Genomic DNA, 17,314 nt, shown 5'->3' with positions numbered 1-17,314 from the left:
GAAATCCGTCGCGAAAGTCGGTATAGAATTAATGGATATTTACAGATATTTAAGAAATTATTTGTAAAATAATATTTGTAACGCGATCGTCTATGATTATTAGATTTATTCGGTAAGTTTAAGGAAGCATTTAAAAATTGATCTGTATTTGTGTGCTACTTGCCAGATGTAATAATCTTTAAAATTTAATGTTACCGGCAAACGGAAGCGTGCATCCGCAGGTTGCAATTTCTTATTAGCCGCCGTCGATTCCGATACGCGCTCAGGTAGCCTTGCCTGCGGGCGCAACGGATGCGAGCGAGCACGCGCTTACGCTTCCGCTTTCAGTTTGACCGGAAGTGACCTTTAGTTCATTAGGAAAAATCTGCACGCGCTCATCAATCCCGACAGTTCCATATGCAGGTATCGCTTTGGTATACGTACACGTAGAACGTGACTCGTCTTTACCGTTGCACCGACGTTAACGGCGACGGCATTGATCATGAATTACAGAAATAAACTCATGAAATAAACCTTCGCGATTACCACCGATTGGCGACAAATTAATCGCGACTGGCACGCGATGGCCGTAGCGTGATGACCGGAATTGCTTTTTCTATTATTGAATCTGCTCCGTTAAATTGCGATTGTATGGAAAAGATTAAGCAATTTATTAAAAATTTTTCACATAAAACGTAATTTATTGTAATCTTCTCCCGTTAAGATTTCTACGGGCGTGAAGACTTGGAAATAAATTCTCAACTGTTGAGAACGTCGATGTAAATATTCCTCTTTCAACTTTGTAATTATTGTCATTTCTGTTTAAGATCTAAAATCTCGCATCAATGCTGAAGTACAGTACAAAGTTTTATAAGAAGTGTTTTTTTTTTCGTTCGAGATGCAGCGATCAAGACCACGTAACGAGCAGCAGCCTTGGTCACAATTGTAAAGAGAAGCACAGCAATTATACGACGCGAGACCATAAAAAGTATGATGTATTGGAAACAAATATTTGCAATTTTAATGTTAACTTTTTAATATTTTTTATTGACATTTTAATTTATTTCAGATTTATTAGTTTTATTTTCTATTTATTCTAAATAGGCTTCATTATCTAATTATTTTTTTTTTCCAAATAGGTGCTTGAATAAGAAAAGACGAACTGGATAGCTGGATAAGGACGTGCATTTATGCATTGCGAGACGATGGATGATGCATCTTTGCGTGATCGGACGGCCTCAAAATGCACTTCGCGGACGCGATTGTCTATTATCGTTCGCGAGGATCGACGACTGCCGTTTCAGGAGGAAAACAAGAATCACCAGCTGGCCTCTCTCTTGTCGTCGCACGTAGAGTAACCATTATTGGCGCGTTGTGTCATCTCTGGGCTTGTCTAGAACGACACGCCATTATATCGAGGTGAGAGAAAGAATGATTTCTGCGGCCAATCGTAACAATAACAATAATTGCGAACCAGGAAACAATAATGCTTGGCAATTGTTGCAGAGGAAACAATGGTGATAATAACAACGGAGCCTCGCCCGTAAAATAAAGTCGTAAAATCGTGCGATGACGTTCTCTTTGAATAGCGTTTAGCGTAATTTAAAGTATTATTTCTGTCATAAATAAATAGAAAAGAAAAAAAAAAAAATCTTTTAATTAAGATTTAATTTTTTTCTTTAAGATTTTACAAAACTTTAAAGAATTTTTTTTTTGCATTAAATATAGAGCTAAATAAAGTGAGAATACTTTATATTCGCGTGTAACGTGCTGCTGCCGTACGTTTCAAAATTTAGAGTTAAACTTTCTACTTAATTACGGGCGTTCGTTACGCATTTAAACCGTTTCGAAGTATATTTCCAAGGCGGCCTAATGCTAATTGTTACAATAGCGTCTCCGCCTCGAGAAAACGATAATTTACGTGCGGCGAAACGAGGAGCTTGATGACTCCTTCGGTAAATTCACCATTGCGACCTCTTCGGCTACTGCGAAGCTCATTAACGTGTACGAGTGTAGGAAGGTGTTAGTTACACGTCGGGTCGTTTGTCCTTAGGCGAATATATACTGCCGCCCGATTGATGGTTTTTAGAGGAAGCAGCAGCGATTATTCACGAGAGAGAGATGCGGATAAAAATCATGAATCCAATGAGAACGTGGGACGTCGTTCCCCGATGCCAGGACCACGATTGAAAATTATTTATCCGTTCAGTTACATGGTAAGGAACGTCTGGTTAACTTAATTAGTCTTTTGCAAATAGACCGCATTAAGTGCACTAATTTTTCTTTTTGCCGGCCACACGTCAAACGATTTAGTTAGTAGGTCATAGATAATTGACGTAATATGCGTTGTTACGCGGCAGGAAAGAGATAATTAATTTACATTTATGACGAAAGTATTACGCTTGCCATTAATTATTAAGTATTTAATAGCGTATTTTTTTATCGCGCCGATAATTAAAAGCAAATGCAATTTATGCGTTCCCGCGCGTGTTTATTCCGGTAATTCTAGCTTGGAGATCGCATCGCGAAAGAAATAAGTGTTTAATTCCTATTCCGATCGTAGATTACAACGGGCAACTATTTTCCAATCGATTGATAGATATCCGCGTTTGTTGCCCCGTTGCTTTCGCTAAACTCTGCTCGTCACGAAAGGTGTGATGTCCATTCGGTACTGTTTGCTCGATGTCAGAAACCGAAAAAAAAAAATAAAAAGGGAACTGTCAACGTATCGCTTGATCAGCGTCGCGATTCAGGTACCATTGCGAAACCACCGGTCGTAAAAGAGTTTAATTGCCGCGGCGCGTTTTTTTTTTTTTGTCCAAAATAGGCGATCACCGGGACCCGCGGTGTCTGCGCGTGCAACGGATTCCTTTTTATCTTCGAAGGACGTGCCGGAGAGATTCCTTTCTTCCTTTCGCTCGCCCTTACATTCCTACGCTTACGAATTTTTATTTCTCATTACAATCAGACTTCTTTAAGATTAATATTTTGTTTTCTACGATTTTTCGTCATACTAATTTTTTTGTTTCTTTTTTTTTTACAGTGGATTAAGTCTGCTCGAAGCTTCGTCTCTTTTTCCCTCCTCTCGGCATCTTTCTCTCCCGCCAATGTTGGCGGAGACGACCCACGTATACCGGGTGTCGCGTGGGTGTGGACTGCGTACGAACGTGCCCGTGCGTACAGTGGGGGCACAGATCCCGACGTGCGGTACCCCACCGTCGTCGCCGGAATGGAATGGAAAGGAAAAGAGCCGTGTTGTACCTACTGCTGCCTATCCGCCTGCCATAGACACGATTATGTTTCGTGTCTGGCGAACCCATTCAGTGCTTCTCACGGCACGGGGGCGCATGGTGCGGTTGTGACCGCAGACAGTCTCTCCGCGAGCGGTGCACGCACGCGAGCAGGCGACGAAAGAGTGTGCAACGTAGCTGCGGAGGACGAGCTTCGTCGAGGTCGAAGGATAAAGCGAGGGGACGGCAGAACGGGCGAGTGCAAGGAACAATACCGAGCTATGTTAAAAGAGAGAAAAAAGAAAAAAGAAAGAAGTCACTAAAATACGTCCCCGCAAGATCCGGGCAGGTACGTTGAACGCAGAGGGACGTTTGGATTTAATGCTGCAGTTCGACAAGCTGAGGCGACGCTTGTACGATCAGTGTTGCATGAGGAAGTGCTAATAAGAATCATGATATAACGAAGAAAAAGACTTGAGAGCGAATGTCGCGTTCGAGAGCGATTACGCCATTCTCGTTAATATAATTCCGATCTGCGGATATCGCGCGGACGAGAGGCCGCCTCTCGCAGGAGAAGAAGCTGCGATGCGGGGACCGATCCGCCGGCGTGCACTTTGGGAGAAGATTCGGCTGTGCGCGCGATGTGAAAAGCCCGGTTCCGTGCTAATTATGACGCTCGCGAAGCCGTGAAACGTTCTTGTCGATAAAATTCCACGTGCCGAAAGTTCCACGGCACGTCGTTTCCCGTGCTCTCTCGTCCCGGACGCACGCTGAAGATCCTTAAACAGTGTTATCGCGTATCCAAACGCGGCCAACAGACATCCGAGTCCGGTGAGATAAGAAGGAAGAAACAACGCAGCTGCAGCTGGAGCGATCCGGCGTTCCCGGAGGCACGGGCCGAAATCGGCGACTCGCGATCTTAGGATCACTCGTCTGTCGCGAAGGTAATTAGAGCTAATTAGCGAAATTTTATTCGTAACTAATTGGATTATTATGGAAAAGGAAGAGCGTTCCTGCCGCCCGCAGTTTGCACGCAGCGATCATTTATCATAAACGTAATTGCCGAAAGAGGAAATTAATGCGTGATATCGGCGCGGTAAATCGGGGCGAGTTTTCCAAACTTTGCGGCGTATGAAAGAGAAACCGGATGTACAATAAAATGATAAAAACCGAAGCGGCGATTCGCGTTGGAGAAAGTGCCGCGATAATCGAATGCTAATTAAACGCAACGTGTTCCACGTAATTCATCGGCAGGCCTTATAAGTGGAAGAAGTCGCGGTGGTTCGGACGAATCGCGTGGACCGCGGAATCGAAAACGGGAATTTGAAAGTCACGACGAGATTTCCAAATCGATCGGCGATCCCGCGGATTCACCGATCTCACGGATTGGCGTAACGATCTCCTCGTGCGCCGTTACGGCGGACGAGGAGGGGAAGAGGAAAAAAAGTACGCAACAAATTAGTGGTTAAGGACGAGATTGCTGGCGAGGCAAAAAGCGTGCGGACTTGTAAATCAGCCGTTGTTACTCACGGAAGTCGGGCCGCCGACTTCCGAAGCGTGGAACAGCCTGCTAGGTGCGCGTTATAATGCAACGCAGATGCAATCAGAAATTTTAATTAAACCGTTATGGTTGCGTCTCGTCGACGACGTGGAGAGTTACGCAATCGCGTAGCGCATGACAATTAATTTGCGTGTCACGAAATTTTGTAGCATAGCGCCCGTATTTCTCGTGTATTATAGAAAGATAAGTCGCTTGGTTTTAGAGAACGTTGGCTCTTCGACCGATAGCCTATGATAATCTGGGAAAGTTTAACGAGAAGCGGGATTGTATGAGACCTTTAATTATATTCATCACGTCGCATTGTTTGCATTCGTGGATTTTTTAACGGACGTTCGCGAGTCACGTTACGTTCGTAAATTTCGTCGGTCCGGTTACGTCACCCGTCCGTAAGAAGCGGGTTCGGTGACGGATCATAATCGTCGGAGGCAGAGCGCAAAAGTATACAGCCATGCGACTTTTCTGGGCCGGATCGCGCTGCGCTGCTCCGCCGTAGAATGCGGGAACAGTTCCTCGTCGGTTCTCATCCATTTACGCGGAATTGGATCACCCGCAAGTCCGTTCGGAATAACATATGATTCGCGGAGAGGAAGTCGATCCGCTAAGTTTCACACCGGGGGATTGACGTTGATGCGATCCGGGGATTGTGCTTTTGCGCCCGGCGTAATCAAGGCGCGACGTGCACGAGCTGGCAGGAGAATAGCACCGCGATTATTGCATACGCCGGTTAAATGTAGACATCTCGAGAAATTACCCTCTCGATTAGGTATGCGGGAGTCGGGAACAATGTTCGCGGCGATCTCTCCGTTTTAAATAGTCACGACTCGGCGCCGCGTGCTTTCTCGAGCCGCGCATGAAGACGTTACTTCCAGATCGTATCTCGTTCAAGATATCGAATATCGAGAGGCGGTAAAAGAATGTCCGAGAAGTAAATTTAATTTCCATTTCGCTTATCGGGATCGTTTGCTGTTCCGTTATCCGCCCGTTCTTACGCTGCATCGTTTCCGAAGCTGGAAAACTCGGCGCGCCTTATATAGAGAGCGCGGCGAAATTGGGTCAATGTTTTGCGTCAACGCAATTTGAATCTTATTTGAATTATCGCCCTCGAACGTAACTTCTTTATTCTAAAATATTCACGCGATCGATCCACATGTACGTGGATGGCGGGAGGGAACGCAGGTCGCGGTCTCGCCTACTCGATTAACAAAGAGCCGCGAGAGAATGGGAGCAACGCACTGCCGTATACGCGTGGAAAGCCGTAAAATGATCCGCTGATTGCGTTCTACATGGAAAATGTATGAATTTTTTTTTTCTTCTTTTTTTCTTTTTCTTCGTTGCAGATCTAACGAGAGAGAGCGGCGAGGCGTCGAGGCGGGTTTCCCGTTACCGCATCTCGCAACGGCGAGGAAAAACGAGGCGATTTGTATACCCGACGAGATTTTGCAAATCTCACGGTTTCCTGGAGGCGTCTGATGGGACGAATCGCACCGTAAGCAAAATAGGTAAATCCGAGTAATCATTTGCGTTGCCCATTTTTTTTCTCTTTTTTTTTCTTTTTTTATTTTCTTTTTCCTCTCGCTCCTTTCCGCCGCGCGTAAACGCGCGCGCTACCGGAAGTGTAAGAGCCAGCGTGTGATGGACGATTTCAAATTTCGTTCGACCGAGCCTCGAGTACGGGAAACGACGTTTGTTCCGTTACGTGCGTGCGAAGTTCACGCGTTTTGCCCGCTTCCTCGGTGCGAGCGAGCCTGACACAGCGTGACGGATCCGCGGATTTAGGCGCATCGGCAGCAATGACGATCGTTCGGTCGGTTAAAGTAAATGTGGCCGCATGAGACAAGTAATGACGCGGTTCGCGGAACGTTATAGGGAATAAAATGTAATTTGACTCGCGAACACTCGCAAAACCTCCTAAAGTCAATTTTTTTTAATAATAATTAAAAGGATAAAGTACAGAAGGTATCTCAGGTTTTGTTTTGTCATATTTAAATCGGGAGAATATTTAAATATAATTTAAATTCCGGTGAATTCTCTTGATTTGATTTTTTTTTTTTTTTTTAACGTTATTTTACTTTCAGATTAGCGACGAAAATAACGCGAATTTGTGTTGAGTTAATCGGAATCGCTGAACAATTGTGTCGATCAGACGATAAGGCGTACAAAGAAATTCCTGAGTGCAGGGAACGACGTCAGGGTCGCCGCGGATCGAGCGATCGTGTCAGCGATTAGGCTTGTCGCTGCTAATTAATGACGAATTCAAAATAAGCCCAACGGTACAAAGCAGGCTAATACTTATCCCAAATTACGAGGCATATTATTCATAATTACGTCCGTTACCGCGAAACGTTTCGGAAAGTTTCGCGCTTTTGTTTTCTTCGTTAACTCGTGCGATTTATCGTAAGTAATAGAGTCTAATTACACCTAGCGGAACCCGCGGGCTCGCGCCGGTGAGCTGCAGCTATTCCATTACCATACGTAAGTATCATGTCACGTAACAGGCACGCGAACCGTAGATTTTATCGCCTTTAATTAACGATCCGTTAGACATTAACTTCGCCGCGTTTATCGACAAGTCCGAGACGAGGAATATTGCGAAGCCACGGTGGACCGGGGGGTCTTTCGCGGGATTCGAAGCACACGCGAAGACAAAACCCTGAGCCGTTACGTCGCGGAGCTCGTGGCAACGGTATCCGCGTTGATAATCGCCGATAATGGACGATGATCGATCCCGTCCCGGTCGCGGGAGGCATCGCGGGGTCCCCGCGATGCCGGATCGCTCCCGCTGGCCATTTATGGAGGCTGCGGCGGAAAGAAAAAAAGAGAGAGAGAAAGACAAGGCGGCTGTCAACCCTTCCGAGCTACGTATGATCGGCCCCGGCCGTGATTAGAATGCAGCCGCGAGAACGTCGCCGGGAACGAGCGCGGCGCGCAGACACCCACGTGGAGACGAGAGCGCGAGGTGCCGCGTTGCAAAACGCGCGTTGCGACCCGGGTGTCGCTGCCCACGTTGCGTTGCGTTGCGTTGCGCGGTCATCGCGACGCCCACGTGTTAACGCAGGCTACCGGACGATCCTTCGGAATCGCGATATGCCGTTGATTACGGGGGACCCGCTCGTGCCGTTTCGCGGCGAAGCAAAGCGGGACGATGGATTTTTTTTTTTTTTTTTTTTTCTTTTAGCTCAGTCGGCGATATTCGAGCGCTACGGAACGACCTTGCACGCTCGACATTGTGCGCGGCGAACGCGCCGGGTCCGCGGTAAAAGCTGCCTCTGTGTTCTCGCGATCGCCGTATAAGTCTGCCGCGAGGATCGAGCCGGGGCGTTGTGCAAAGTGAATTAACAAGCGGAACTCAAAAATCGGACGGTCCCGCGAATCAAATTATCTAGTCAGCGTTGAACCCGCGCGAGGTGCAAGTTAACTTGGCCTGACAGGTGGCAAGGATCAATCGTTTCCCTTTTCTTTTAGAATTAGAAAAATAATCCAAGCTTAAAAGACGAGAGAATCGCGAGAAAGAAATATTAATAGTAAATTATGCGTTTACGAGTTCGTTTTGCAACGGAAGTTTCATTTTTTTGCTGTAAACGATCAGAATTACGTCAACTTTTCTACGCTCGGGCATCAGCTTTGTTCCATAACGGTGTTAAAGTTTCACCGCTGTAATTTGCATAGATTAACGTCGACGTGCAAGCCATTACTAATTACATAGTGGCAGGTTAAATCATTATGTATTGATCGCCGAACGAGGCTATCATTCAACGAGCTGCGGTTCAGAACGACGGTCTGCTTTATAGCTCTATTTAATCCTTCCGTTGCCTGCAAAATAATTAATAATATCTTCCACCGACGGATTTTATATTTAATTTGTCTCTGGAATTATTAAAGCATATTTTAATTGTCGTTACAATTTTTTTACTAAGAATATTTAAAATATATTCTTATTTTTTCGATATTTTAGGTCGTGCAGTGAAAAATTTTAGACGCTTACATCAGTTAACATTTATACTTTCAGATGAACGATCTAGCGGATAATCTTCGCTCTTTTTGGTGACGAAAAGAATTGAAATAGGCGAGGAAAAGATGGTTTATCGGGGCAGCTTGCAGACGGACGATCCCAGGGACGCGCCGAAGTTGGTCCGGGTGTCTCCTCTGCGCAGCAGCAGGTCCGCTAATTCCGGATCGAATTCGCGAGTCGTCACGTCCGTCAAGAACCCGATTTACCACAATTCATTCGCGTCGTCGATCGACGCGAATCGGGCACGGTTGATCGAGGAGAGGCGACTGGGACGGGAGCGAGACATAGAGTCGGTCGAGAAGGTCATCATGAGGACCACCGGGATGAAAATCGGCGCCCCGAAGCTGCGTAACATCAGCCAGATTCGCGAGACCGTCTTTCTGGATCAGTCCCTGACTCCGATCGACAAAATCGGCAAGCCGGACACGAGGAATCGACCGCGCAGCGTCGCTACGGGTTACGACGATGGCAACTCCAGGATATCGAGAACGCACAATTCGCTACTAGCCGACCTGAGAGACTTGGAGAGGCTGCGGAACACTCCGCCGAACACGCAGCGGCATCGCAGAGACCCTTCGCAGAAAGCGGACTTAATGCTGTCGATCTCGAGCAAAAGAAACGACGTGCCGGCCACGGCAAAGATACGGTCGGATATCTTCAAGATCCAACAAATGTTTCAATCGGCGGATTCTTCGTCCAGGACGGCGGCCAAGAACAACAACGATAAGAAAAACAGAGGGGAGTCGGAGAAGGAGGAGAGAAAGTCGGGCACGGAGATAAACCGAACACGACTGCTGGCGCAGAAGCTTTTGGAGGCGTCCAGGAGCAATCGGGAATCGTTGAAAGATCGGTACAATAATCCGAAGAACGCGTCGAATAAAATGTCGAGCAGGAATGCGAACGGGAAAGCGATGGGTAAGATCCTCCAGGATATTCCGGAGAAAGATCAGAGGGACAGGCAGAGTCAGAGGGAAGACGCGAATTTTGAGGATCAGCCACGTCCTCCCGTTCGCAGGAGGAGGAACTCAAAGATTTACAGCTGGAAGGACGGGGATTGTGCGACAGATGAACGTCGCGAGTCGGAGGATCGAAGTTTTCGTGGTTCCAATCGCAGGGAGGACTCGTCGAACAGAGGAACGAACGCGGAGAATTCCAAGGCTAATCTGGAAAGGCCGGACATTCTGGATGGACTGCTGAAGGAGTCCGACCGGCAGTTGGCGAACTTGAAGAGCGATCTCGGTGAGAAAGAGCGCTCGCGTAGTCACTGGCGAGGATTCGTGCAATCTATGAGGCTGCACGACGTGGAGCTTCATTCCGACAGCGAGGATGGACAGCGAAAAGGTAAGTTTGCACGAAACCTACTTAAAAAATATTCAATATTAAAAAGAATTTTTAGATAATTAATTTTCGGGCCGAACGTTAATTTGATATAAATTTTTTTTTACGCCGCGTAATGATATAATTTGTTTAAGTTTAATATTTACGCGCGTTACGCAGTCTGTCGTTACGATTTCATTAAAGGGGACGTCGTAGAATATTTTCCAGCTCGATATCGTCCCGCATTTTCTCGTTTACGTCCCTATCGCTGTTCGACGATGGCTGTTGAAATTTTCAGATATATCGTTTTAATACCCGCAGGCCGTTAAATGGTTGACGTCCGTTCGAGGGGACAGGACGCGTTTTGTAAACCGGCAGATTTAATTAGCGACGTTTGCCGAGGTGTTTAAAATTACAGCGCTGCCGCCCGTGCCCATTGAACCCTCGGGGATTGAAGCACCCCTATTTTTGGTACGCTCCCCCATACTCTCACGCACATTCGCGTTCCTATCGCAGGTCAGGGTGGCGTGTCCCCAATAAAGAACGTGCGTGCGTTCCCCTGACATATGTCCCTGTACGTATATGAGTTTAGCCGGAGAAATAAACGGGTGGAGTGCCTCTTCTCTGGTACCGTAGTGAAAGTACCGAACTGATGACGGTCGCGATCCTTTCGAGCACTCGATTGTGCATGAGATACTTGTAAAGAGAACTATGCTTATGCAAATGCCGATATAAGCTCGAACTCTATACCCTTCAAGCGTGGGATTTATGAGCCGAAATATCACTACAGTTAGTCACTCGCATGTGAATAAGTTATTTTTTCTATTTTTTTTCTCTCTTTTTTTTTTTTTTTTTTTTTTACCTGCGATCTTCTTTGCGAGTTTTAGAAATGCCGAGGCAAAAAGGTGGTAAAGATAACTCAATTTTATAACAATGCTCTCGCTGTTATTTTGGAAACAGCGAAGCCGATCAGGCTGGCCGAAAATCAAGAATTATCACGAACTGTCCGATTAGATTAGATTAGAAATCGATGTGACCGATTTATCTGCAGTCCGCGTTACGAATTGCCCTGCTTCTCGGTGAATGCCGAAAGTGTCGGTGTGTTCTCACGGGCGAATTGCCTTCCAGGAAATTTTCTGGTACCCCGCGAAGTGAATGCGTGCTCGGTGCGAGCGGAATCGCCGTCACCTTTAGTCAAACGTAACGTTTAAAGAGGTATTCCGGCGGCAGGCGTATGCTGCACCGCTCTTTTATCCTAGCTTAGCATTCTTATCTACGACTTATCATCCTACATGTAGACCCGCTATATCTCCGTTCATGTATGTACATACGTGCCCGCCCGATGACTCAAGAACGTTGATATGCGCTATTTAATTCTCGAACAGGACAAGCGACTGCAATTGTGTTGCTAAAACGTAAACTAAACGCAGTGCGTATAAACAAAAAAAGAAAAAAAAAGAAAAAAATTTTTTAAGACTCACACAGTGAAATTAAAAGTTAATTAAGCCTTTGCGCTTTCCCTGCACGCGAGAACTTCATTTTATAAAAATAGACCGCGTTTAATTCGAACTCGTGATGAAATCTTGCGTAATAAAAGTATCCTCTAGCTGCACGAGTTTAATTTACTATTTCTTTTTTTTTTTTCTTTCCTGGAGAACGTAACGCTTGCAAAATTAGGTATTGTCACATTACGCTGATCACATATAATCTCCGCGCAGCGTTCCTTCTGTTTCTCTTTCTTCGGACGAGGTTCATGAAGCGGCCGCCTCGGAAAAAATTTCTTGAATCAAAGGATCTCGGGTCGCCGGCGGCCGCGAAGGGGTTAATCCTTTAACGTCGCGGTGAAATACCGCGTTTACGCTTGAACTGTGCACTCACGACCGTGGCTGGCGAACTCGAATACCTGACCGTTCGCGTAATACCACAACTTTCGTCCCGAAACCCAGAAGAGCGGCAGGTCTCTCCCTCGCGCCTCAAAGAAAAAAAAAGAAAAAAAAAATCGGCATTCTCACATTCTCACGGCGCCGCGAAAGTTTTTCATACGTAAAACGAGGAGGGAACGCGACACGCGCAATTAACGGCGTGATGACACGCAATCATTTTTAGCGGCGAGACTTGGCGACTTGATTGCATAGACATCGGGAAGTGCGAGTTAGCTTTTGAGACGATAAATTAAAAGTGATTGAGTTGCGAGGTAAATTAAATGATTTGTTAATTTACTTTAGTAAAGGTTAATGTTTTTTTTTATATGTTTTATTTATAGCGAAAATAATTTTTTAGTCGATTGACGTGTCTAAACGTAGATTATCTGATAACGCGAGGATCGTTGCGAGGTAAATAAGCGGTGCTTTACACGGTCGAGTAATAACTGTTCTTTTTTTTTCTTTTTTTGAACACGCCTAATATCGCGTTAATCTCGTGTAATCTTCTTGTCATGTGAGGGTGATACAACCCGACGATCGTGAGAGCGTGGTAAGGTTGCGTGTAACAAATTCTACACACAATGAGACGCATCGACGACAACCGCGATCGATATTACTGTACGATGCATCGTATCCGAATTCCTTTTCGCACGCACGCACGCGTTTCCGTTATACAGGGTGTTCCGGAACCCTTGACCTGAATTCCCATGGGAGACGATCCCTTTGTTCTTTTTTTTTTCTTCTTTATTTTTTTAACGAAAATAATAATTTATAGCGATTTAAATACTTTACTAATTAAACTTTAATTATATTTACAAATAAAATAGTAAACATTTAAATGTCTTATGTTAAAAAATTTTTTCACGAGAAATTAATAAAAATAATTAGAGACAAGCTCGTTCGAGGAAACGAAACCTCGCTTTAATTACTTTATAAAATTTTATCACTCTGCGTAATATCGATTTCTCAGCCGAGGGAAAAAAAGAAAGAAAGAAGAAAAAAAAAAAAGACACAGATCGACTCCAAATTTCTTCCGTCGAAATCCGCCGCGTACGAAGGACCGGCCACCCCGTATAGACATTGGCGGCCCTTGCCCTTGAGTCTACGCCCTAATATTGATCTGGTCATCCCCACCATAGTGGGTCACATTGGGTACAATCCCCCCTTTTCGTCGACCCCGTCGTTGGGGGCCGTTGGTCGTTCATACATCGCCTCCGATGGTCTGATGCGCTACATCGCCAGTGTAAACGTAGCTGCCAAACCGTTAACACTTTGCAGACCGATCGATCGGCAGTGTCGTTGAACGCCGGTCTCCTCATTTATCCCCCCGCCCTCCGCCCCCTTCTGCTTCGTCTTTGATTCCCTCCGCCACTTCGTCCTCTTCTACCCGCCGCGATGCCGCCCTACGTCACGAAATATCTCAGTGCAGATGCGACCATGTGGTAGGAGGGTACACGCGCCTCGTCGACGGTGGACATGGTGCTTTGCGACGTTTGCGACAGCAAAGGTGAGGGTGACTTCTTTCGTTTAATTTTCGTTAAGGAGAGAGGGAGAAAGAACGCTCGATACAACCACAGAAAGGCGACTTTGCTCTTTGGTCTTTGATTTTTTAGTGACCTTACAGCAAAGGTGCTCCTTCTGGTGGCGAATGCGGTTAGAAATTGAAAATTTTGTCGGGGACAACCGCTGGAATTTCGAACGAATCCCGCTAGCGAAGTAAATAGTATTAATTATGATCTAGTTTAATTTTTAATCGAGTGACGACTTTAATTCAAGCATAAACTCGAGAGAAGTACTAATAGTATCGGTTCGTTAAATAAATTCTTTTTTTTTTTTTTTAATAGAGATTTCCTGAAGTAAAATATAGACTGGAAATCTCTGATTTTAATTACTTATTTTATTTTATTATATTTTACACGATGAGATTTGGGAATCGTGAAAATTCTGTGGAAAAATTCCAAGTCTAAAATATTCCACGTAATATACTCGGCACATTTTAAAGTAACGATAAGAGATATACCAGATATTTATGTAAACCGATTACGAACTCGCTTTCCGCGATTAATATTAATTAACGCGACTGCTTCGAGACGCGCGTTATCGATCTTCTAAGGAAAGGTGCGTCGATGGAGAGGCCGTGGATTTTACTTGGCGGAAAAAATTCGGCGGGCGAAGGGAGGGCTTGCGAGGTTGAAGATTAACGGGAAGCCGTGGGATCTTTAATTGTAGTCGCGAATTTTCCGCAAAGGGAAGAAAAGGGGCACGACCGCGGCGCGGTACCCGAGATCGCGTGAGTAGTACGACGTGTGGACTTGACCCTTGACACCTGGGAAGCCGAGATTTTATGACTTTACGCAACGTCGCGAAGGTAATGCCGCCGAGAGGCCGCGAGTGCGATTTTCTTAGCGCTGCGAGAACGAATTCCGCTGATATTTCAGCCAATATTTCATAGCTAATCAGACGCTCTTCAACGAGATGAGTCATATTAATCTTGCGCGAGCGAAGGGTGATGCATGGGAGAGCGGCCGTGGTTTAATGTCAATGTTAGAATTCGTGCTTTCGGTAAAAATGATCGGCGTGCGTTTAAACGACGTTAATTTATCGAATCGGTTATTAATATTAAATTTAATATTAGAGATCAGGACCCGCGCGTCAAGCGCGATACTTTATCGTCGAATAATTACCTGGGGATTTAAGTTTCTAAAGAAATTGATGCGTTAATATATTTCCCGGCGCGCCGTTGATAATTTTCCGTGACGACGAGACGTGAAAGGGGATACGGACCGCGGACTGAGATGATTTATAATCCGCGTGATAAGGCCTTTCGCGATCATTATACAAATCGACGTTGATTCGCCGTGCTGTTTCGCCGACCAATTTGTAAGCAGAGTGCATAGCAAAAGGTGAGAGAAATCTGCGGTGCACGGCGTGGTAAATGCCTGACATTTTCACCCCGCCGCGCATGAATAAACATGGACCGCTTCTCGAAAGTGAACATCCGCGATTCCGACGTGTCATCTTCGAGAATGCAGCCCCGTGCGTTTTCCGATTTCTCTTAAAATCTCGCGGATATTTCGCAATTAATAATCGTCGTTGAACGTTAAATCTTTTTTTTTTTTTTCTTATTTTATTAAAATTTTAATCTCTTTAACGTTGAAGAAACGGGACTCTCGTATGTATCTCCGAATGTTTTACGCTCTTCGCAGCCGGTCGCGTTTGAGCAATGACTTCGAGAGTGTCGCGTTCGAGAACAATGCCTTTCGTCGGCAGCGGCGGCAGCGAAAGTTTCTATTTACGGGCACGCGGATGCATGGAGACACGCTGCACATACCGTTGGCAGCAAGATGACTGTACACCGCGTCAGTAGAGTCAGATTAAAGCAAACTAAGCAGCTCCGGGGATTACAACGGTCAGACTCGGCGTAAACAAGCGTTAAAACGGATACACCCGTGCGTCCTGCGTTCGAGCCTTCGCCACGTGCTCGGGACCTCGAAGTGGATCGTAACCATCGCCGCGTTTCGTTTTTCGGTGCCGTTTCAAAGTCGAGAAAACGCTCAACGCGCCGGGGTTTCTTCTCTTCGAATTTCCCTATTTCGTTTCCAGCCTGTCGCGGTTTTATCGAGCCGCAGCGCGAAACTTCTCGGAGGTCAATCGGCGACTTTTGCTCGACCGGCCGTGATAACAGGCTCCGACACCCCTGTTTATACTTAATAACAGATAATGCCGCGTTAATCGATATAATGCGGGCTTTGTCCGCCTTTGGCACCGTGTTTAATTATGCGGAGGAATCGCGACGTTCGTCATTTCCGTTCCCGTTTCTTCAGCGTGACCTATTTCATTTTAAATATTCTCAGACACTCGGGAAAGAAAAAGAAGAAGAAGAAAAATAAAATAAAACAAAATTAAATAAAATAAAGCGCACGGTTTTATGAGCCACACTTCATTTTATTCTCTCTTATTATCATACAGAGATACTTAATTAAATTTATGATACGAGATAAATGAAACGAGAGGTACACGAAACGAGCTGTTTATCAGACGATGAAATAGCTCGTCGTAATGAGACATTTAACGCGGAGTTGAGTAACAGAGGAAGTCTGTCGTCGAACGGGTTCCATGCACCGGACAGGCGCCCGGTTATCACAGCACGCATTCCGCACGGCAAAGAATCCTTATCGCGAAGAAAAGTTATGCGCGACGTTATACGGCGCGTCTCACGGTGCGCGATCGCGGTTAACATTTTCTCCTCGTCGTTAAAATTTAATTGCACGAGTAACGACCCGGCACGACGCAATAATAACGACGCGGCGGCGTTGACACTGGCAATTTTAGTCGTCAAAAATTAGGAATCGCGTAATCCTCTCGCGGCGTGTCTTGCCGGCAATTAAAAATAAAGGGCGCGAGTGAGGAGAGACCTCGGTTACCGCCACCGAGATGAAACGTAACGAGCAGTCGATCTTGATTATCGTCGGCCTGAATCGCAGCGCAATCCGCGCGCAATTAGTGCGTATCGCGCGTACTTGTTGCTCCAGATGCTATTTCATTTTCTTTAGAAAAGAATCTTTTCTCTCGTTTTTTTTTTTTTTTTTTCCTTTCTTGTGTCTTTGACAATAATTTCACGAGACACGAGAAAGAAAGCTGGACGTTCCTTTTACGTATGAGTTTAATAAGCAAAAGTTTGCCCTCGCCGCGAAAATCACGGGTTCTCTTCGCGGCTCCGTGTCGCCAGCTGACAAATTGTCGTTGCGGCAGTGTAATCCGATTGGCGGTTCAGACAGGGCAAGATTATTACTTGCGCGGTTCCCGCGCGGCTGTGCGACCGCGGCGTAATAGCGAGATTCCAGGAAGGCACGGTGCATCGGTTCGCGTCCTCATGGGAAGCGAAAAAAAGAGGAAAAAAAAAAAAAAGAAGTAAACGAGGGAGACCGATGGCTCGTCTTTTCTCGACGTCGTAGACGTCGTGCGTGACAATTCGCCACGCCGCGTGCGATGACATTAGCCGGCGACCGGAGCCTTCGACTTCGCCGGTCACGCGATAGCGCCGAAGATGATCGTTCCCCGGGTTAAACGACACGCCTCGAATCGTATCCGCGTAAAGGAAGGCCGAGGAAAGTTTCGGATTACTCGACGGCACGGTTCGACCTGCTACATTATTAGCTGAAGCGGTCTCTCTCTTTTTCCTCTCGGTGGCCTGAGGCGCAGAGCTCTCGGACGCTTTGATGAAGCCATCAAGCTTTGACGAGCTTCTCCTCTTTCGCGGCTTATGAAATTACGCGGAAGTTTCGAGTCCTTACGT

General features: G+C 45.9%; 1 protein-coding gene across 1 annotated transcript in view; it reads left to right on the top strand.

The window, feature by feature from the left end:
* Window position 1: 1 nt before the first annotated feature.
* Window positions 2-17,314, top strand: part of LOC139110585 (uncharacterized) — a 28,164-nt gene continuing 10,851 nt past the window's right edge. Inside the window, exons 1-6 of the mRNA XM_070670419.1 lie at window positions 2-967; window positions 1,119-1,398; window positions 2,033-2,195; window positions 3,023-4,153; window positions 6,108-6,269; window positions 8,777-10,120. Of these exons, the coding sequence (XP_070526520.1) occupies window positions 8,845-10,120 (1,276 nt within the window). The 5' untranslated portion in view covers window positions 2-967; window positions 1,119-1,398; window positions 2,033-2,195; ... (1 more) ...; window positions 6,108-6,269; window positions 8,777-8,844. The remainder of the gene's footprint in view (window positions 968-1,118; window positions 1,399-2,032; window positions 2,196-3,022; window positions 4,154-6,107; window positions 6,270-8,776; window positions 10,121-17,314) is intronic.

This window comes from Cardiocondyla obscurior, linkage group LG21 (genome assembly GCF_019399895.1).
Source record: "Cardiocondyla obscurior isolate alpha-2009 linkage group LG21, Cobs3.1, whole genome shotgun sequence".
In the NCBI taxonomy this organism is placed as follows: Eukaryota; Metazoa; Arthropoda; class Insecta; order Hymenoptera; family Formicidae; genus Cardiocondyla; species Cardiocondyla obscurior.
The sequence above is the reverse complement of the archived record's forward strand: the minus strand, read 5'-3'. Positions and strand labels throughout refer to the sequence as shown.